Below are 20,108 nucleotides of genomic sequence, written 5' to 3' on the forward strand. Positions count from 1 at the left end.
TGGTATTACATGTTTCACTTGAATTGAATCAAACAGCGCTCAATCCGCCATCAAGATTGAGCACACAGTTGTTGGCATATTCATTCTGTGCCAAGAACACAGCTGCATCAGCAATCTCACGTGGATCTCCAAATCGATGAAGAGGAATGAGATCTTTCAGCCTGCTCTTTTCCCCGGGTGTGAAGTCTAGTATCGGGATCAGCTAACGCACAAACAAATACGGAATGTCCAAACCAACATACCTGCAACCATAGGTGTTTCAATATACCCCGGCACAATAGCATTTGACCGAATCACAATATCTTTCATCGAAGCTGATGCCTCAACAGCCAATGACCGTGTCAGACCGAGAAGGCCGGCCTTGGAAGCAGCGTACGGAACTGCGCCAGTTCCACCTTTGAGCGCGAGTAAAGAGGAGACGTTAATGATGCATTTCGACGGGGGTTTGGTCCCCGCAGCTGGATCACTCCGATTCCGAATCCGGCTGCGGATAGAGGCACGCATTAAAGCGCGCGAAGTGAGAATTGCGCCTTCGAGATTAGTGCGTAGAATTGTGGAGATATCTTCTAGCTCGGATCTTGGCAGAATGTTTGATATCGAAATTCCTGCTGCGTTTACTAGTATGTCCACATTTGCCTGGATGATGGTTAGGATAAAGTATTCGTCGAGATAAATGAGGTAGCATACCATTTCCTTTTCGAGTTCCCGCATCCATGACCCGGCATTTGATACGTCTCCGACAAGTAGACGGATCCTTCCTTGCGCGCTTTGCTGGTTGTCTTCTTCTGGGGCGCGAGTCGCGACTTCATCATTGCTTTCACCAAGTTCTGGTAGTGTAACTGCGAGAGACTCGAGTTTTGTGGCTGCGTCCCCTAGGCGTGTTTGAGATCGGCCGACGAGGACTATGGTCGATGCGCCTTCTTGCAGAAATCGTTCGGCAATGGCAAAGCCGATGCCGGATGTCCCACCGGTAATCATGCATTTTCGGCCGGCAAGTCGGTTTCCAGGTTGGAAGGAAATGTGATTGTTCTCATTTGGCTGGGATGAGTATGATCGCTTTGTATATCCCAGAGGATGACTTGATACTTGGCTGTTGACGTAGCCCACATTGCGTACATTGACCAGCCTTGATGAGCTTTGAATAAATAAGTTTGGCACCCGAGGGCGAATTAGAGGAACTCTCAAACTGCTCATATTGTTCTCTTTGTCCGTAAACTCCAGGCAAAACGCGATATCGGGAGGATCGGGTGCGTCACTGGGGCAGCTTCAGCACGGACCAACGTGCCAACCTCAAAAAGGCTCTTTCGCTCCACAGTAGCCAACTTCCTACAACTACGCGAATACGCGTGCTTTATCATGGCGCAACCCACGGATTCCGAGTTTGTGACTATAGTCTCAGATGACGGATTTGAATTCATTATCCCTCGCAGCACAGCTTATGTCTCAGAGACCTTACGCATCCCGCTTTCTTCGAGTACGTGGACTCGAGATCCATTGCTGTAGGGGTTGTACTAACCACCCACAGCCAATTTCCCCGAGGGTCGCGAGGGTAAATTCGTGTTGAAAGACTTCTCGTACGTCTCGCCGTTATATTCCGCATTTTCTTTTGGTGAACATTGCTAACGAAGTTGTTTCTCTGCAGTGGCGTCATTGTCGAAAAAATCTGTGAATACCTTTGCTACAATGAAAAGCACAAGGACCAGGTCAATGTGCCGGACATGGATATTCCACCTGAGCTGTGCCTGGAGCTCCTGATGGCTGCTGATTTCTTGAATACCTGATTTCGACATGGTGCCTAGGGCCTTGGGTTTCTTACCACCTCCCTGGCTAAGACCTCTGGTATCGATCCTTGTTTCGGCTCGCATCATCTTTGAAATGATTCACGACGCAACGGCATATGATATTCGACTTTTACGACAATAGCATGGGGAGTTTCGGACTTGGCTCACATAATTATGCTTGGTCACGGCGTTATGTCATGACATGTGTTCTACCGGATAGAATACGTCTAACGTTATGCAATTCCTTCTTTGCTGTAGCAGTATCCTTGATTTTGTGAAACGACCTCTTATCCCATCTGAGCATATGCAAACGGTTAATACATCTATGGCCGAATTTGTCTAAAGATGATGGCAGATCAAAAAATCCTCCAATGATAACGCGCTTGTCAATCTACCACTGGCCAAGGGTTTGGATCATAGGAGACAAATTGAACAACGAGCCATATCCATATTGTACAGTTCTATAGTTAAGATGGCTATGGAGTAGAGCGTATCAACTTGAAGCTGGAGGCTAGACTCATTATGGTGGCTGAGTCAGCAAATAACAAATACCGAGGGCTGGGGCCGGCTCCACCGGGGCGAACTTCCAAGGAAGTGCCCGCCATCGCGAAGATCACTCTTTCATACATTTTAATTTGCGGGATGCAGTTCACAGGAGCATTGCTCACTGTGGTCTTCAGTCTAGCCAGAACAATTTTCGACTATTGAACAGTCTATTTGCCTGTGCCCACAGTTGGATGCACTGTCGACCTTCTATGTTGATTGCATCTCCCCCGGATCACTGATAAGGGTCACCCGCAGAGGAGCATACAACACCGCCTCATCATGTCAAGCGTTGTGGAACCCTCCACGATACCAACCTCATCTAGTACGACTTTGTTGCAACAGTTGAATACAACCATCTCGCCGGACATATCTTCTTTGTCCTCTTTACCGCATCAACTCTTGACCTCCCCCCTTCGCGCCTTTCAGCACGCCGAGACCTTTGCCCTCCGAACGGTTCCCCAAACCCTCGCTAGAATAACCGGAATAAAAGCACTTGGTCAAACCATCCGGAGTGGAGCTGGCTCAGCAGCTGGAGTCAGCGGTACGGCCGCGACACATGCAGCGGATATGGCTGGGAATGAGTTCGCCGATGCAGCCGGCCAGCAGAGTGGCTACTACATTGCTGAGTTTTTAGGTGCTATGAAGAAGCTCGGTGGATTCTTTGGGTATCTGACAAGTCTCTGGTCATTTGCTTGTCTAGTGGAGGTGTGACCCCGCTCTCAACTTGTATATTTACCATGCTGATTGGTTTAGGCGCTCATCCTCAATCGAATTACTATTTATGCATCCACACGACGACACCTTCGACTAGGATGGGAAAGGCGTGCGGCTCTCCGGTTGATTCCTATCGTTCTTTTTGCCTCCCAAATCCTCAGCCTGCTCCGCGGAATCCGATGTCAGACATCGCCGTCCTTTTCAACAATGCGCTACGGATACCCCGGAAAGCAACTTGTGTTTGATTATTCTAGTGATGGGGGTGTTCTTTTCTCGATTAGCTCGACCCTATTAGGATGGGAGTCCGAGGAACGGTCGTGCAGTGCTGTGAAGATGGCGCGCGGACCCAACCCGGGTGTCCCATATGGATCATTTTCCCTACTATGGCCGACATTCATGCTCCTTTGCTTGAGTCACTTTATTGAAACACTCTCATGCGCGTTACAAGGCAAGCCCGTGATGACCGAGACGGGGATGTCAATCTTCGAACATTCAATCGCCTTCGCAGAAGCCGAGTCGATGATCAGTAAATCCATTGGACTGGGCCTGTTCGGTCTTCCTAAACAAAGTCCACTCAGTGCCCTTTCGGGTGGGTCTGACGACAGCTCAACTTCTGTCTTTGAACTCCTCACAAGATCGCAAGTCTTGGAACGCATGAATGTCACACCCGAACTGCTACTTATTGTATTGATCTCGTGCTGCAATAGTGCAACTTCCCACATACTAGAAGTCTTCGGCAAGCAGAGCAAGTATCGGCTTTTCAGCACCGCCTTTTGGGGTGCCTGCTTCATGGTAGCCATGTCGTGGGGGTTAGATGGCGGTCCGCCCGTCAGCCTCGAGACCGGCGTTCTCAGGTTCCCGACTGTTTGCATTGTGGGATTCATCCCTCACATCTTTTTATTGGGCGGCATCGTGATTTGTCTGTCAATATACACTCTAGCACTTACCATCACCGCTGTTTCATTACCTTCGGACGATCAGCCTGTCTCACTCTATGACCGTTTCTTGATGGCCCATGAGAATATGCAAGGCTCGAACCAGATAAGGAGTATCCGTATAAACAGACACGAAGACTTTTATACAACATTGCTTCGAATCGGCTATGTTGCCCTAACCGCCGCAAGTGAAGCCGTGTTCTTGAATGAGGGCCAATCTGTCGTTGCACGGCGGATGACGTGGCTAGAAGAGGATCGCCTTTCTGAGATCGAAGCTTCGAGGCGAAAGTCTACATCTTATGGGAATTGGCAGAGCGAACCTAGCAGTCGGCCTATCGAAGCTATGGGCTTCTCGAGTTTCGATATGCCAGAACAATCTGCTTGGGAGAGCGGTTATAACCGCGAAAAGAAGATCGAGAACCCCAAAAACGGTGCTCGAGCCGTGCAATCTCGAGCCGAGCTTGGGGGAGTTGGCGCAGTGCGAGTTTCTATTAGATTGTGGCATGTCCTCTCGTTCTTCCGCTCAATTTCGCTCATAATGCTCCGTTGGGCTGCGTATGGGCTCAATAATGTGCTTGATCGACTGGGAATAAGCGCTCGGCCAATGTGGCTCAAACGCATTGTTGGCCATCGTGGAAAGAAGTCTAATATCGACAAGACAAACCCATCACAGCCATTAGATTTCTGGATCCTCTCTGAAAATGGAGAGCTTGAGCTCCCCGATAATCATGACTTTGACGTCGAAATCGAGATGAGGAAGCGAGAGCGTGCGAATCGGCCAGACTGGATGGGCTCGGATGAAAGCCGGTTGGACGACAGACTGTACAGCTGGTGGAAAATTGGCGGTGCATGGGGAAACCAAGATCAAACCTCCGATTATTCTCCGCCCTCTGATGACTTCGACACCACGAGCGTGGTGTCCATGTCTACCAATGCTTCAGAGTCGGACTGGGAGGATTACCGATCAGATGATGGTCGTCGAACTCCTACTCAGCTCGAACCGTACGCAGATAGAGCAAGCCCGCCACTCCAAGATCCTCTAATCGACATGAGCACACTCGCTCGTCTTCTTGATCCGCGCGATCGCGACAGTAGGGAAGAAGCCAGGATTCTAGCCGCCCATCTCAAAACAAACCAGGAGAATCCGCAGATCATGACGCGTAGTCGCTACCAGAAACAGGTTGAAAAGGAGAGATCCCGGATCATCTTCTCATCCCGCCTCCAGCAGCTCAACGCCATGCACTCAGGATCCGAAGGGCGAAAGCCTACTCCCGAAGAGGAAGCTGAACTCCTTGAGAAGCTTATCCTTTCCCGTCGCTCAGCAACTTCGGCCAGTTCCGATACCCACACGTGGGAATCCGGTGCAACAGGTCTCGGCCCCAATGGTCCACCCTGTGTTGTTTGCCAGACAAGCCCACGGGCTATCATCACCTGGCCCTGTCGCTGTCTATGTATTTGCGAGGACTGTCGTGTTAGCCTTGCCATGAACAACTTCGGCAGCTGTGTGACTTGCCGGCAGGAAGTCGTAGGATTCATGCGTCTATGGGTTCCATAAATCAACCTATTTAAATCTCCGGTTTTCTTTTCCTTTTTATTTTTATTTTTTTTTTTAGCTCGGTTTCTCTTTGTCTTTGGCTCACATGGATTCCATATTATTGAACAATTTGTAACATACCAGTCCCATTTGCATGATGACTTTTGCTTTGTATAGCGTTTTTTCAGACCGTCACTTCTCTATTTGCTAGTTGTATACATGTACGAGATCAATTCTGGGATTGCTTGCACAATGATAAATTCAAGATCATTCATTTCATACATTCGTTTAGTGGCTATCAAGCTCTGCTGTCAAAAATCATATAACCACGGGTTATAGTTCACCAGTAAAAATGACCACTGCTCTTCCTTACGGACCACCTTTACGATATATACCCCATACTAGTTGTTAGCTGCTCTCTATTCGGTAGGTAATGGTATGGTCATAGTTCGGTTTCCGTAGTCGTAGTCTGGTATTAGCCGTATAATATATCGTCGGCCGAGATCTATAATACTGCGTACGCAAATCTTGTATTATCTCAACATTGGAATATCAGTAATTTGTGCCGTAATCATATACGTCCCATTCATTGGGATATTTTGCATCCTCCGAGCCTTCCACTTGGGTAGTATTATAGGTCCAAAGCCCCCTTTGCCAGCAGAAGTTTCACAATTTCAACGTGCTCGAAATGTAGAACGAAACCTATTGTGCTATAGAAAAACCATTCCGCGTAATCCCGAGTGGAGAACTGCCAGTCCAAGTTTGGGTCTGCACCTTTCTCAATCAAGGATTCGACCATATCGTAATGCCCGTGCATGATTGCGGAGAACATCGCCTGAGTAGAAAATATGTCCATCTCCAAAGCATCATATTTAATCAATAGTTGATAAATATCTTTGTCATTTTTACGCACAATGTGTATTAGAGCTCCATCAGAATGTAGCCGTTCTCCTTGTTTGAGAAGAAGCTCAACCACGGGTCGTTGATTGGTGAATATAGCATTTGCGAGGGGACTTGGGCTTTCTGAATGACCTGATTTTGCTCCTGCCTCTCGTAGCCGGGGGATAATAAAGTCATTAAGTGAGGCAACAGCAACGCCTAATGCAGAGAACGCCCATCTAGCATCGCCTGCGGGGTCTAGAGGGGCGTTATTCTTGATCATCAGTTCCACAACCGGATAGCCCAGTGAAGAACAGTACGCAGCTGAGCTTGCGAGCAGACTCGATCCGACCGTGCTTCGGAAAGCATGGAATTGAGAGTGCCGAGATGCCCGCCTTGGGCGGCGTATAATAACGGATTTTCGACTTCCTTTAAGAGGTCTCTGGTATCGGTGGTATGTGCAATCTCTGCCGGATTCTCGAATGCGGCTATATTCGCCCCAGCATTGAGTATACTTCTCGCCAGGTTCACTTCGAAAGTGGTTATACTCCTACCTGAACCCCAAATATATATCCAACATCACAACATTAATACTAAGCTTATTTCGCAATATCTCAACTTCCACTGGTTAAATTTTGTTTGAAATTGACATATATATATATATATGTATCTCTCTCTATTTTACCTCTATATTCTAGATTTGAACTCTATACACTTAGTAGAAGGCTAGACAACAGCGATTACAAGACGCCGGTTTATAAGCGCCAAGATCGCCTTGATGGGCCACGATGGGTTATTATAGGCCCCCATCGATAGCCCATACATCACTGCTGGTTGGGCCTTCGGCCCCCATTTATGGGCTTTGAAGTTAGTCCTAACGGCTAGACTTCGGATAAAATTAGACTTCGTTAGCTCGAAAAAGCTCTTTGTTCTTCACATTTCGTACGCTCGTAGTTATATTGTTTCGAGAATCGGGAGGAGAGGAGAGGATGTCGTTTTACGAATTTTGTAACCCAATTTTAGCCGACCGAAAGAACCGGGGTAGTACTATATTTCTAAAGAAGAAGATCCGCTATTTCTCGTACCATAGAGGGCCGAGGGGCTGCTCTACGTAGATCTATAGAGAGAATCCATTTTTTAAGAGACTCCTCTTCAATTTCTATCAATTTCGAGCAATTTGCGCGAGAAATCGCGCGGTTTTTAATACTAGAGAGGCGTATAGAGAGAGTCGAATTCGGTACGTTAAACCGGCGGGCTGTTGCACGAATTGACGATATTTCTTGATTCTTAAAAGCCTAGATAGCTAGTAAGATCCTACCCTCTTACTCTATTGAATTTTTAGAGCTTCGAGAGCGTATTGGTGGCATAGTGGATGGTTAAAGAAGTAGGGTTTAAATTAATTGACACGTTTTGGTGGGGTGTCCAGCTCGGGGGTTTGTCCAGCTCGGTAGTGAAATACGTTATATAGCAATATCATATATCAGGTACATGGCAAAAAGATCGTTCGTGGGCTGCTAAGGCAATAGACACCGGCGATCGGAAGGGGACGGACCGACGGACGGACGGACGGCCCTACCCATGCCAGACTAAGAAGAGATGATACACCAATCATGAATCTCTACGGAGTAGTCGATAGTAGATTAAGTTCCCCACTGATACAGACTCTCTTTGGCGACGGGCCTTTTTTTTCGGACCTCATCGGGCCATGGGCTAACTCCAAGACATGCGTGTTCTAAGAGGTCTAGTTTAACATCCGAAAGTTACCATTAGAGATGGTAAGCACTAATAGGTTGCCCTGCACTATTGAACTAGTCTGTACCTTGGAGTCATCGGTGGAAGTGAAGAGGAAGTGGTATCGTTAAATTTGATCCTTCGCTGAGGTCCTCGGGCTAATTATGGTTATGAGCAGCATCGTCCAGCAGGCTCAAGGATAGGGACACTTAAAGTATTGGTCAACTATGTCTGGACTCTGGATATGGTTGGCTTTCCAGGTACATTTCTCTATACACTAGCCGGGACGCAGGGTATCTGGTTTTAGAATAGGCAGATGCATTTATCTGATTTTTCCGGAGGAATCAGAGAAGCTTTTATATAAGAATGGTAGATGCGCACCTCGTAGGAGGTAACCCTCACATCTCATTCTGTGACAATTGCCTCTTCAAGAATCGGAGCTTCATTCGGCCAAAGGTAATCTTGCGTCATTCTTCACTTGGAAAATTTTCCCAAATGCAAAAAACTGTCGTTACTGGTCTCCTTGGCCTTGCATGCCTTTCAACCACTTTGGCAAGCCCGATCGTTTCTACAAACCCTACAAACATCATCGTGACACACCGTGCTTCGGATCTTTTTCCTAACTTCAAGGGCGATCTCAGCCACTTCGACGTAGATGTTGAATACGTCGACTATCCGGCTGAGACTCGGTCCTGGCTCGCTGCTCTGGATCCCAGCATGGCCAACACCGACGACGAAAAGGCTGTCTTTTTGACTGAGGCAGCCTACGCCAAGAAGTTTGACACGAATGATCCAGACATGGTCGAAGATGTCCACGATATATTGGTCGCCTTGGGAGGCAACTCAACTGCCATCGAGAAAAGAAATGGCTCTAGATTTACTCTGAGTGGGCGACACTCTATAAATTGGTCTGCGTGTGCTGGTCTTCTCTCTTGCGCATCGGGGACAACGTGTCGTTTCAAACTTGATGTTGGAAAAGCTCCTCGCAGCCACTGCGAGTCCCACGGAGGATCAAACTGCTGTATCAGCTGGTCCACCTACCATGTTCGAGCTTTTTTCTTCTCTACTACGTGGACTTCCTGTAACAGCGAGGTCGTTGCAGAGGACAAATCTAGCGCCTCTTGCCAGGGTCACGGTAGCTCTGCCCAGGGAGGTGATGTTTGTTTGAGCAACCGCGCCAACGGGTGTACTTGATTGTCTTGGGAGAAAAATACATCTCCTCCTAGTAAAAATAGAACTGGTTGGTGTGCTTTAGTTCGTGCGACTGTGTTTCAAGAGATGAAGCTTAGTCTTGTCTCGACAAGTAGGGGGATTGCTTGATAGATCTTATATGTCTTTGACTCTCCCTAGAGTCTATGTATTTTTGCCATTTAGGCATAGTGCGGTGGCGGTGATTAGGGCTGCGAGTTACTAAGTACAAAGCAAACAAAGTACTCAAACTAGTTGATCAGGGATTATTTAGGCAGAAGCATTCTAATACTGATTAATCGTACGTTTATAAAGCTTAGCTTTCGAAGCCAATTTCATGTTCTCTAATTGATAAGCTATTCTTTCGTGCCCTCCTACCAAAAGCATAGCACTGGTGACATACCTAGACACAGTTATGACTTCGTTTAGCACTTTCGTCCTCGACACGCTGCAGGCTGCGCCTTTCCTAACTTTCGTCTCCTTCATTCTCATTTATATCCTTCTCGGCCCGACCATCATAACCTTGGTGTTCAGATTGTCCGGCCTAGCACCTACCACCGACGAGTCGCAAAGGACTTGCCCAACGTGCGACGGAAGCGGGGTGGTCGATGTGACGATGCAAGATAAATCATCACAGACCGAAGTCCACTGAATTTTGAAATTCGAATTATCTCTCCTTGAGTCAAGCAAGGTTTAAAGTGAAAGTTCCTTGAACTCAAACAAACCCAATCGAAACGATTCATCCACAAGGACAAGACTGATATATTTGATGGTGATGATGATGAATCGTGGTGCTTGAGGTGGAAATAATCCAAACCGGATAAAGTGGGACCGACTTATTCTGGTCGGACTTCTTAGGTCTAGATAGCTATTATTGGGGAAAGAACAGCAGAAAATTCAACGTTATCATACACCTGAGCATAGATAAATAGTATTTTATAGTTAAACCCTTCGATCTTGTATCCTTATAGATCGCTGAGATTTCGGACACGGGGCTATTAACTATACCCTAGTGAAAATACCAGATCAAGTTGGGTTGCTAGATCAAATAGCGACTAGTTCTTAATGGATGTTAGGGCCTAATGTACATACCGTTGCAGCAACAACCAGACATTCTAATTGTTCTTATGATCTTTCGGCCTAGGTAGCCCCCGGGGCCTAGAGCAGCTCATGTAATACTCAGGTGTGCCACCCCCGGGGGTCGTGGACCTGCACGGGTACCTACATTTTGAAATCCATTCACATGTTCGAGGTGCCCCTCTCTCGATATTGATCGGCGTTCCTTATAGTACCATGACGTGAAGGTGGTCAGATAACTCGGGCGTGGGAACCACCCACGGTGTAGTTATATATGAACTCAAATTTGACAACCAAGTCCATATCTGCAGGACCACCTGCTCCAGCCCACAATGGCATTCTCCAAAGGTAAAACCCTTTGAAATCACAAGAACACAACTTTCCTTCGTGGAATTCAACAAACCGATTCAAATGGTATCGTCAATTTTGCGACCATTTCCCCCGGTCATTATGCTGCACGAGCCACACATGCCCATTTGACAGCGCATCTTGATGGGTAAGCCTAGCAAGATTCTTCATATTGCATACACGGGATAAGTCCGAACTCTTATTTAGTAAATTTTTCCCGAATGGAACGTTCATGTCCAACACCACTGCGCATACCACTCAGATCTTCTTTGATGAACATTTGCGGGGTGAGATTTACAGAAACTATCCATCCACTCTCCAGGATGATGTTCCAATCGTTCTTGATGGTGACGATTCTTTTATTGGAGAAGCTGCTTCTGCAGGATATGACCCCTACCTGGAATATATTTTGTTGGGCAAGACCGTTACTGATGGGATTTCTGGGTGGATACGAATGGGAATCAATATCAGTGCTTCCTACCCAGCAAGTCGCTCCCAGAACCAGGCAGGGAATTGTTCAAAGACTAATGTCGCTGTCTTAAGCTTACCGCCGTTTCGATCTTGGGAGAAGATGGAGGGACAGCACTCCGAAATCTTGCTGAGTATGTTTCAGGCGAAGTGCATCAGAGAACCAGAACTCTCCCGGGGTAGAACGTGAAAGCTCTACCCGTCCTAGTTACTCAGCCTTCCCAAGTCTCATGCACCTGTGACCGGACTCATATCTGGCACTCGGAGCTGATGGCGTCGCTCTTGGAACCTTCGTTTTTTTTCCCTCTTTTTATCTGTATACCTTCATAGACTTCATCCAACTTCTTATACTCATTTTTAATTTTGTGCTTTTTCCCTAACGGTACCATCCAATTCCGCCAATATATAAGAGGGATGCTGGGAATCTAGATTTTTTTGACTACCAAATTGAGATTGCCTTTTGCCAGGTATGCCTTGGATCAAATTTTGACCATTTCGGCCAAAGAGTCCTCAAATTTGAGGTGATACAATATCTGCAGGAACTAGATTGCGATGCGAATATAACTTGTCAAATAACTTCGACGACGATTCTATCGAAGTTTCAGCTAGAATGTGAAAAACCCGAGCTATAATACTATGGCTATGGTGTCAGCTATTTGGTTGGCTAAATTGGCAGATTAGCAAGGCAAATGGTCTCATCAAAATATTTTGCTCAAACTCTTATTAGCATATTGACAAACGTTAGTAAGAAATAGGCCCTAGGCATGCTTGTCTCCTGCTTTCACTGGGCTATAAGATGTTGGTGTTACTTTAACACCATTTGAACTGAGATATATTCTAACTTACTAACGAGAAAAGAGGTGTCTAGCTTAGTAGATATATTGACTAAGGTTTTGATTTTTATTTAAAACTCTTTAATCTCTACTTTAGTAGTGATACGATCGAAAGTAGGTAGGACTTACTTTTTATCTATTAGGGTAGTTACCAACTTAATCGTTTTTGAGACTAAGTAAGCGATTTTATCGATATAATTATATTAAAAGAGATAGATAATAATTATAAGAAATACTAATCATATGGTAACGTTTAAGAACACTTTTATTAGAAGTACTTAGAAAGAGTAGGTTTAAATACTTTAATATCTTATTTAGAATAAAATAGAATAAGTAGATTATCGATATAAATTATAACAAAAAGGGGACCCTTACTATGCCCTCCTTTTTATAAATACAGAATAATCCGTCCCCGTTTATCTATGTAAGTACATAGCCAATGGCTTGCTAAGATCGATCCGTGGTAACATGACTGCTCCATAGTAGGCGTTTGCAGACTTTCCTTCATGGTCTTTTACGTAGTGTTTCAAACAATATGGTATTTAGTTGTATGGTAGTTCTCATGTTGTTTGACCAGGGATAGACGGTTGTATGGAAAATGGGAGACGAATAGTTGCCATGGAAAGAGAAAAGGGCATCTTATTTCATAAATGCCCGAAACACACAATACATGACAACAAAGCCTGCAGTTAATTCTTATAGACCAAAGGCCGATACTCAGCTTCCCACATCTGGACTTGAATCCACTCTCGCAGCTCAGAGTTAGTGGTAGGAATACCCTCTGCCTGTGCTAGTCCCTCCTTCACAGCACACAAGATCACAGCCGCAGCAATATCCACGCTTATTTCACGCACGTCTTCCACATCGGGGAGCAAAGGCTTATTGGAGTCTTTCAGGGCCGGTGACCGCGCCTTGAGTGCCTCCACGGCAGCGACTAGCATCTTCTTCGAAACGAGACGGCACTGCGAGAGGACTGCTCCAAGACCAATGCCGGGGAAGCAAGTCGAGTTGTTGCACTCCGCTGTAATATCGTAATCAATATAATGCGCAGTGAATGCCTGAAACGATATTGGAATGCTTACCGATGTCATATTTCGTGCCGTTGTGGGTAACTGGCGGAAATGGACTGCCTGTGGCAACGAGGGCTCGCCCATCGGTCCATTCGTAGAGATCAACCGGCTTCGCCTCGTGTAGTCGTGTCGGATTGCTAAGGGGGAATATAATTGGTCGTTCTACCTTCCTGGCCATTGCACGAACGATATCTTCGGTGAATGCTCCGGGCTTGGTTGATGTCCCGATAAGCACATGGGGATGGACCTTTTTGATGACCGACAAAAGATCTCGATCATCGTCCGGCCACCCGTCATCGTCTCGTGCGAAAGACTTTTGGCCTTCGGTCAACTTATCACCGAGGGACTTTACCAGAAGACCAGGCTTGTCGATACACCTAGATGAAAAAGCAGTGTTAGTAGGGGCGTTGTCTCCCTCTCTCGTGGTAAGATACCAGATTTGCTTAGACGCTTCATCCTTTGACTTCCGTGTCTCAGTGGCGATCGTATCCGAAATCTGGTCGGCAATGCCAGTACCAGCTGTGCCCGAGCCAAAGATCACCACTCGCACATCTTCCAGTTTAACTTGGCTGACTTGAAGGGCGGCCAACATGGCAGCGAGTGTGACACACCCCGTGCCCTGGATGTCGTCATTGAAACAAGGTATCTGCGACTGATACCGATCGAGTATTCTCCGTGCATTATTCAGGCCAAAATCCTCACTGATATTGTTAGCTTTGTTTCGAACAATAAAGAACCATTTCTCATACAAGTGGATGTAAGCCTTCGGGAATCGTTTGCGGGCAGTCTTTACAAATCTATCCACAAACTCATCGTACTTCTCCCCTCTGACCCGATGCTGCCGCAGGCCGAGATAGAGTGCGTCATTGAGCAACTCTTCATTCTGTATATGTTGTCAGTAAAAGTGGATTTAACTAGTGGATAGATATACATACATCTGTCCCGCAGTCCAATACAACAGGAAGCTGCCGCGAAGGATGAATTCCAGCACAGAGCGTGGTAATAACTAGTTTGGCAACCGATATGAGAATAGCGCCCACGCCCTGGTCTCCAATTCCCAATATCTGCAAAAGAGATCAACGGTAAGCAAAATCAGGAACTAATTCTCGCTCATGCACATATATAATTACCTCTTCTCCATCACTAACGACGATATAATCAACATCCTCCTCGGTCCCAAACTCAGCGAGATACTCATCAAAGTGATCCTGGTCATTGATATTCAAGAAACACCCCTCTGGCTTCCTGAACAACCGCGAGTAATTTTGAATCGCATCTCCTTCAGTGGGCGTGTATATCACACTAAACATCTCCTTGAGATGGGTTTGCACGAGCTACTGACAGGTTAGTAACAATGCACATGCCAATGTTGCCTTTGGCGGGAAGATGTCAGAACCTTGAAGTACAACACTTCATTCTGCGCCTTCATGCTAGCCAGGAAGGTGTTCTTGGCTAGGTCATCAGCTCTGCTTTTGTACTGCTGATAAGCGCGCTGGACTTGCTCGTCCAGTGTCTGGATATTTGGCGGGAGGAGACTGTGGAGCTTGAATGTTGATCGCTCATTGTCTGGAAATGCCGAACCTTTGTTCAATTGTGATGATTGGAGGAGAGATTTCCCCTAGTTCTGTGTCAGAATCGGAGTTCATAAAAAGAATTGCGGACTTATGTCGTCACCTGGTATGGGCAGATCAACGGCCCCGCGGCGCGGGGTAGATTACGAAACTTGGACATGGAGCCTGACAATTCGAAGTGAAGAATTAATGCGATATTGGAATAAGTAAATAGGAAGAAGCAGAAATACTGAGAGATGAGGATGGAATGTTCAGCAGGTACGTCGTGCTTACCTCGAGGGGTGGGTCCATCCGTCATCAATCAGGTTTCTGCCACGGAGATATACACCTTTGGATATATAAAATCCAAACCATACGTATACAAGAAAAGAACACAAGGATTAGCTTAACTTTGTCTTCACTGGTAATCATTAGAGACGAGGAGTAAGAATCCAGATACTACTATGGACGCCGCCCCGCGAATGAGCATGGTAACCAGACTAACGACTACGGTGGAAATTGGGTTGGGCCGGATTCAGCCCATATTTGTGAAGCAGGAGTAGTCTAATTTTGGGTGGCAACGGCTTGGTCTACACGAACTGTGCATCAATCGTTTGGTTTCTGGTTAGATAACTCGGAGTCCACTGATCGACATTCTCAAGAACCTACTTCCGGAGACCCTATCCAAAATGAACAGCCCCCGGGCATTGAGACAATCAATCCTGAAATATTGACCGACCATAACCATTCATGTAATGAGCAAACTTCAGCAAATGGGGTCTGCAAGTTCTCCCTCTGTGAATTGATTCCGTGTCCTTCCCTAACTCCCCACCAACTCGATACTTCTCACCCACAGCAGAGCTTTGGAGTAATCCGCTGCCCATTCATGTACTAACAATGTCGAAGAGATGGTCAATATGGGGACCCATACGGCCCTCACGAACGATGTTTCGAAAGCCATCCAAATAAAGCAGCCATGGATTTCTAGGGAGGTCTGAGTCGGCCTCTCTATTCATCAATTCACCGTGTTAAGCTCGCCTTTTTCGGTGCTATAGTATGGGTGTAGTAAGGTGGGGGATGTATAGTCGTGGGGCATATTATCTGCGCACTATGAAGGACGTCAATGATGTCAATGTCGGCGCAACGTGGATTGAGATTTCCTAAAAGGATGCCCCAATCTTCTACCCATTCAATCAGAATAAATTTCAGGTCGAGAACCTCTGGGGATTAAAGTATATGATTGAGGTGTGTGACTCAAAGAACCTTCAAACGCCGCATAGCCGGTCCAGGAGAGGATCCTACACCCAGTGGAGCTGGTCCGCTCTAGCTCCATATCTAAGATTACTCCGTATAGAGTATGTGTAACCCGAGTAAGAGATTGGCTATGGAGGCTTTGGGCCTTGATTGTGGGTCCTACAGTCCCGAAATCGACAGAGCCTCTGCGAATCGGCAACATATATCGCTAACGTCCCTTTTCGTATTCATAATTTTATGTGAATGAAAGTTCAACACACTGACAATTGTACTATCATGCTCGTGCTGAACGGGAACATGATATTTATTTATTTATTTTTTTTTTTTTTGGCCACTGACTAGTCCGCTGACTTTTTCTTTTTTACGCTAGCGATGTAGCGGATTGCTAGCACTATCTTCGGTTAACTACAGGTTAGCCACAGCGCTCTAATATCCAATGAGTGGTGAGAAAAAAGTGACCCAAACCAATAGGAAAGCATTGTGAAACTTAGGGCTTCTGGAGTATACTACCTCGCCATGGTCTCACCTTCCGCTACCCATTGAGCAAAAGCGCCGTAAGCTAAGTAAATAGCTTGGTTCATTTCATTTAAAGGAACACATTCGTCTATCGCAGTCTGTACCTTTTCACTTTTCTTGAATTTCCCACTTCATCGTCCGCCAAAAACCAATGACTATCAACATGCGTACCTCCTTTTTCCTCGCAACAGCTCTTGCTACCCTTGGCGCTCAAGCCGACGACACCAGCAGCGCCATCATTGGCTACTTCTCTCCCCCTTGGGATGCAGGATTCCTTCAATACGGTGGTTGGACAAGCACCGCCGCCAGCCTCGTCGCCTACAACACCAAAGCCGCCACATACCACGTCGGCTGTGTGAAGGGCGCCCCTAAGACAGATTGCAACTATCCCGCTTCGTGGACGATCATTCAAGGCCCGGAGACAGTCAGCGTGACCGGGCAATACATCGCATCCACCTCGGGCAAGTCAAACAGCTATGATCTCACTCTCACCCAGTCCTATGAGTGCTCTCTGAAAGCTTCAACCGAGTCCGCCAGTTGCACTATGAGTCTGGGCATGAACGGATCCTTGGATGGAGGGAAATATGAGTCTTCCACTACCAACAAGGCTACCTACACCACGGCGCCGATGTCCAATTCTTACTACCAGTTGACGGTTACCGCCGGACTGGATTCAATTACCTTTACGACTCCCAGCGCAACGCAGACAACTGTGGAGTCAACTTCGACTACATCTGTCGAGACTACTCAGTCAACCGGCGGTGCTGCTGGACACGCAGGTGCTTTGATTACGGCTGCTCCTATGGTTGCTGCTGCGATGGCTGCCCTGCTGTGATTGATTTCCAAAGATATTATTAGTCATATATAATAAAGTACTCGCCATGGCTTCAATTGGCTCAAGACTAGCCGTAGGATAATTAAAAGTAGGAGTTTGGTAAGTAGGACACTTCATCTAGCGCCAGAATTAGCCATCAGGAAGCACTGGGAGAACAGAAGTAAAACCAAGGCGAATATTACTATATGTGCTACTTTCAAAATAAATCCACTTGCCACTACAGTCTCGTCCCTGTCATAAGCAAGCTACCCAACGTCTGTACTTTTGTGTCCAATTTTCTAGCATTGAAAAGTGAAACAACGTTGCCAACTTGGGCTATTTCATATTCGCAATTGCGACTTCCATTAACTAACCATCTAGGTGAGAAGTCTATTAGTCACCGCTGTAATACGTATTTCTTAAATATGAACGCCCAATGTATAGTAATAACACCAAAATACTCTTCCTGTTGTCCAAGTTAAGTTGACTGGTTTGGAAATTTCTTAGCTCGTTAATATACACCTTTTTGTACATGGGGCCTACAGATTTAGCCGCTACAAGACCCAAGATAACAAAATAGAGATCAAATCATAAACATCCGTTTCACCAAAGAGGCAAAATCAAGACGTGCATTGTATTAAGCAAGTCAACTATACAGGGAGGTGACCCATTCAGGCGTCTCGCACAACCAACCCAGCCAGCAAAAAAAGGAAGCAAATCCCGCCTGCCAACAAGCGCCAATCGCGAACACTGACAACAGCCTTAGATTAGGTATGGATATATTTACAGGACGTAAGCGGCGGCAGCGGCGAAGGCAGCAACACCAGCTAGGTTGCCCTTGACATTGCCAGCACCGTTGAAGGCGGGCGAAGTGGAAGAGGCAGTGGCCGATCCGGTGGTGGTCACCAGCGGGGTGGAGGTGGCAACACCGGAGGAGGAACCGACGGGGGAAGATCCACCGGTGGTGGAGCTCTCGGTCTCAACAGCGGAGGAGGATGACTCAACGGCGCTGGAGCTCTCGCTAGCGGACGCGGTGGGGGTGGCGCTGGCGGTGGTCTCAGCGGAGGCGGAGCTGGGGGTGCTGGTCTCTGAGGCACTGGCGCTGGAGGAAGCGCTGGTCTCGATGGGAGGGATCGAGATAGGGTGGCCGGCAGAGGAGCACTGGCCAACGACGGCGTTGGAGACAGCTGGATTGGTGGGTCAGTGGGGTGTTGGGATCAAAAGGGTAGTAGACGGATATTAACATACAGACTTGGTCACTGTGTTCGCAGGCCTTTTCGACACAGGGGGTGATGCTGGTTACGAGCTCGGTCTTCTGGCAGTGGCACTTGAAGTCAAGCAGCTCGGAGCAACCATCGCTCTGCAGGGCAGTGAGGAAGCAGCTCAGCTAGAGGTGACTATTAGTAGACATATTCTTGTGAGGTCGGCATTTGTTTTATTCGTACCGAGCAGGCAGGCACATCGGGCAGCTGGGCGCTGGCGAGGCCGGCGGCAGCGAAGGCAATCAGAGTGGTGGAGAACTTCATGATGATATAGCTGGACTAAAAAATAGTTATTATGAACGGCGTGCCGGAAAAGACAGTCAAGTATGTATAGCGAGTGCAGATGGGTTGAGAAGAGCTAGGTCTGTACTTGGATGGGTGATGCCCTTTTTATAAGCTTTGCCCGTCCTATATACTCCACCTCCCCCATGGAGAAACCCCTGTGGCAGGGTTGCACCAAAAGGTTGGCGCGTGGGACCATCACATGTCTCCGCATGCTTAATGGGAGGCAATCCACCGGAAGTAGGCCAAGGCCGCGGTTGACTCAGATCCGTAATTACCACGGATTGGAACCCCGGACGCTCATTGCATGGCCAAGGCAGAAGGCTTACGCCGGATCCTGGGTTCCCGCAGCCGATTGAGTCCTGGAACGAGAATTGCTGGTTGGTCCTATTGTCTCGTACGGCGTACGTATGCCCGCATAGCCAAGTTGAGACTAGACCAGGACGGACGAGGAAGCCACCGGGAAAGCTAGACCAGTGGCAATGTTGGTACTACACTTCCCATTTGCTAGTCATACGGCTGAACAGGGTCACTGGCTTTAATTTTCACTGTGTTGGGCTAGCCTGTTAGCGGGCTCCATGGGTGGAGGTATGGTACAGGTTGCAGTACTTCGTACATGTAGCCGTACATGTAGCATACGTTGTGCAGCGTTCCCATTGCAAAGAACCCTGAGTGGATTGGCTGGAAGCAGGACTCAAGCGTATGTAGGACAAGCCAAAACAATGAACATTTGAATGTATGACTGCATGATTGACAAAGATCAAAGGGTGGCGAACCCCATAGTACCTGGTATTTGGAAGAAAATCCGGGGAAGATATTTGGACCCCGGCAGGCCCCGGTAGGGCCCAAGAGAGCGTAGCATCGAACTATACCCCATTGGGACTTGGTCCGACGCAATGTCTACACAATTAATAACATAATATAATATCTTGGAATTGATTGGGGGGTAACACACGGCATTATCATTTGGTTCCTCAAATGAAAGGCCCTAAAAAGGGTCCAAACTCAGGAGGCCAACCTTGTGGGCTACGGAAATTGTCTACTATAGGGCTTATGGACGTACAACGTAGTACGTAGTAGCTCTCTGGGTCAGATAAAGGCCTCAAAGACATACCGGACGTCTCCAGAGTTTCATTGGGCTTAGTGATCAGTTGATATCTTCCGGGATAACCACAGACTAGCTAAAATATCAAAATACTAGCATCTTCCGAGAGATGAGTCGATCATGAAATATCGTACCTGCATATGGCGCCTCCAGTGTCGACATACTCAATATGTTACTTTCCAACTGAACCATTTCTTTTTTTTTTTTCTTTTTTTTTGGTA

General features: G+C 47.0%; 10 protein-coding genes across 10 annotated transcripts; 6 read left to right on the forward strand and 4 right to left on the reverse strand.

The window, feature by feature from the left end:
* Window positions 1–28: 28 nt before the first annotated feature.
* N7537_007136 (SDR family NAD(P)-dependent oxidoreductase) lies at window positions 29–1,194 on the reverse strand (the record flags this gene model as incomplete). Its single annotated transcript, XM_056898193.1, has 2 exons — window positions 29–186; window positions 243–1,194. 2 exons carry the CDS (start codon window positions 1,192–1,194, stop codon window positions 29–31), a joined length of 1,110 nt encoding a protein of 369 aa, XP_056753978.1.
* Window positions 1,195–1,321: 127 nt separating this feature from the next.
* Window positions 1,322–1,781, forward strand: N7537_007137 (elongin C; the record flags this gene model as incomplete). Its single annotated transcript, XM_056898194.1, has 3 exons — window positions 1,322–1,474; window positions 1,526–1,574; window positions 1,643–1,781. Exons 1-3 carry the CDS (start codon window positions 1,357–1,359, stop codon window positions 1,779–1,781), a joined length of 306 nt encoding a protein of 101 aa, XP_056753979.1. The 5' UTR covers window positions 1,322–1,356.
* Window positions 1,782–2,606: 825 nt separating this feature from the next.
* N7537_007138 (putative ubiquitin-protein ligase (Asi3)) lies at window positions 2,607–5,531 on the forward strand (the record flags this gene model as incomplete). Its single annotated transcript, XM_056898195.1, has 2 exons — window positions 2,607–3,032; window positions 3,081–5,531. The coding sequence occupies 2 exons, from the start codon at window positions 2,607–2,609 to the stop codon at window positions 5,529–5,531; spliced, it is 2,877 nt and encodes a 958-aa protein (XP_056753980.1).
* Window positions 5,532–6,141: 610 nt separating this feature from the next.
* On the reverse strand, window positions 6,142–6,327 carry N7537_007139 (uncharacterized protein; the record flags this gene model as incomplete). The annotated part of the gene is made up of 1 exon (XM_056898196.1): window positions 6,142–6,327. One exon carries the CDS (start codon window positions 6,325–6,327, stop codon window positions 6,142–6,144), a length of 186 nt encoding a protein of 61 aa, XP_056753981.1.
* A 2,288-nt stretch (window positions 6,328–8,615) lies between these two features.
* Window positions 8,616–9,314, forward strand: N7537_007140 (uncharacterized protein; the record flags this gene model as incomplete). The annotated part of the gene is made up of 1 exon (XM_056898197.1): window positions 8,616–9,314. The coding sequence occupies one exon, from the start codon at window positions 8,616–8,618 to the stop codon at window positions 9,312–9,314; it is 699 nt and encodes a 232-aa protein (XP_056753982.1).
* A 409-nt stretch (window positions 9,315–9,723) lies between these two features.
* N7537_007141 (uncharacterized protein) lies at window positions 9,724–9,960 on the forward strand (the record flags this gene model as incomplete). Its single annotated transcript, XM_056898198.1, has 1 exon — window positions 9,724–9,960. The coding sequence occupies one exon, from the start codon at window positions 9,724–9,726 to the stop codon at window positions 9,958–9,960; it is 237 nt and encodes a 78-aa protein (XP_056753983.1).
* Window positions 9,961–10,965: 1,005 nt separating this feature from the next.
* N7537_007142 (uncharacterized protein) lies at window positions 10,966–11,391 on the forward strand (the record flags this gene model as incomplete). The annotated part of the gene is made up of 1 exon (XM_056898199.1): window positions 10,966–11,391. One exon carries the CDS (start codon window positions 10,966–10,968, stop codon window positions 11,389–11,391), a length of 426 nt encoding a protein of 141 aa, XP_056753984.1.
* Window positions 11,392–12,723: 1,332 nt separating this feature from the next.
* Window positions 12,724–15,750, reverse strand: N7537_007143 (NAD-dependent malic enzyme; the record flags this gene model as incomplete). The annotated part of the gene is made up of 7 exons (XM_056898200.1): window positions 12,724–13,055; window positions 13,117–13,805; window positions 13,854–13,987; window positions 14,040–14,168; window positions 14,235–14,438; window positions 14,501–14,722; window positions 15,679–15,750. 7 exons carry the CDS (start codon window positions 15,748–15,750, stop codon window positions 12,724–12,726), a joined length of 1,782 nt encoding a protein of 593 aa, XP_056753985.1.
* An 837-nt stretch (window positions 15,751–16,587) lies between these two features.
* On the forward strand, window positions 16,588–17,259 carry N7537_007144 (uncharacterized protein; the record flags this gene model as incomplete). The annotated part of the gene is made up of 1 exon (XM_056898201.1): window positions 16,588–17,259. The coding sequence occupies one exon, from the start codon at window positions 16,588–16,590 to the stop codon at window positions 17,257–17,259; it is 672 nt and encodes a 223-aa protein (XP_056753986.1).
* Window positions 17,260–18,021: 762 nt separating this feature from the next.
* Window positions 18,022–18,764, reverse strand: N7537_007145 (CFEM domain-containing protein; the record flags this gene model as incomplete). The annotated part of the gene is made up of 3 exons (XM_056898202.1): window positions 18,022–18,425; window positions 18,487–18,625; window positions 18,684–18,764. 3 exons carry the CDS (start codon window positions 18,762–18,764, stop codon window positions 18,022–18,024), a joined length of 624 nt encoding a protein of 207 aa, XP_056753987.1.
* Between the last annotated feature and the right edge of the window lie 1,344 nt (window positions 18,765–20,108).

This window comes from Penicillium hordei (assembly GCF_028827395.1).
Source record: "Penicillium hordei strain IBT 12815 chromosome Unknown utg000003l_segment0_segment0, whole genome shotgun sequence".
NCBI lineage: Eukaryota > Fungi > Ascomycota > Eurotiomycetes > Eurotiales > Aspergillaceae > Penicillium > Penicillium hordei.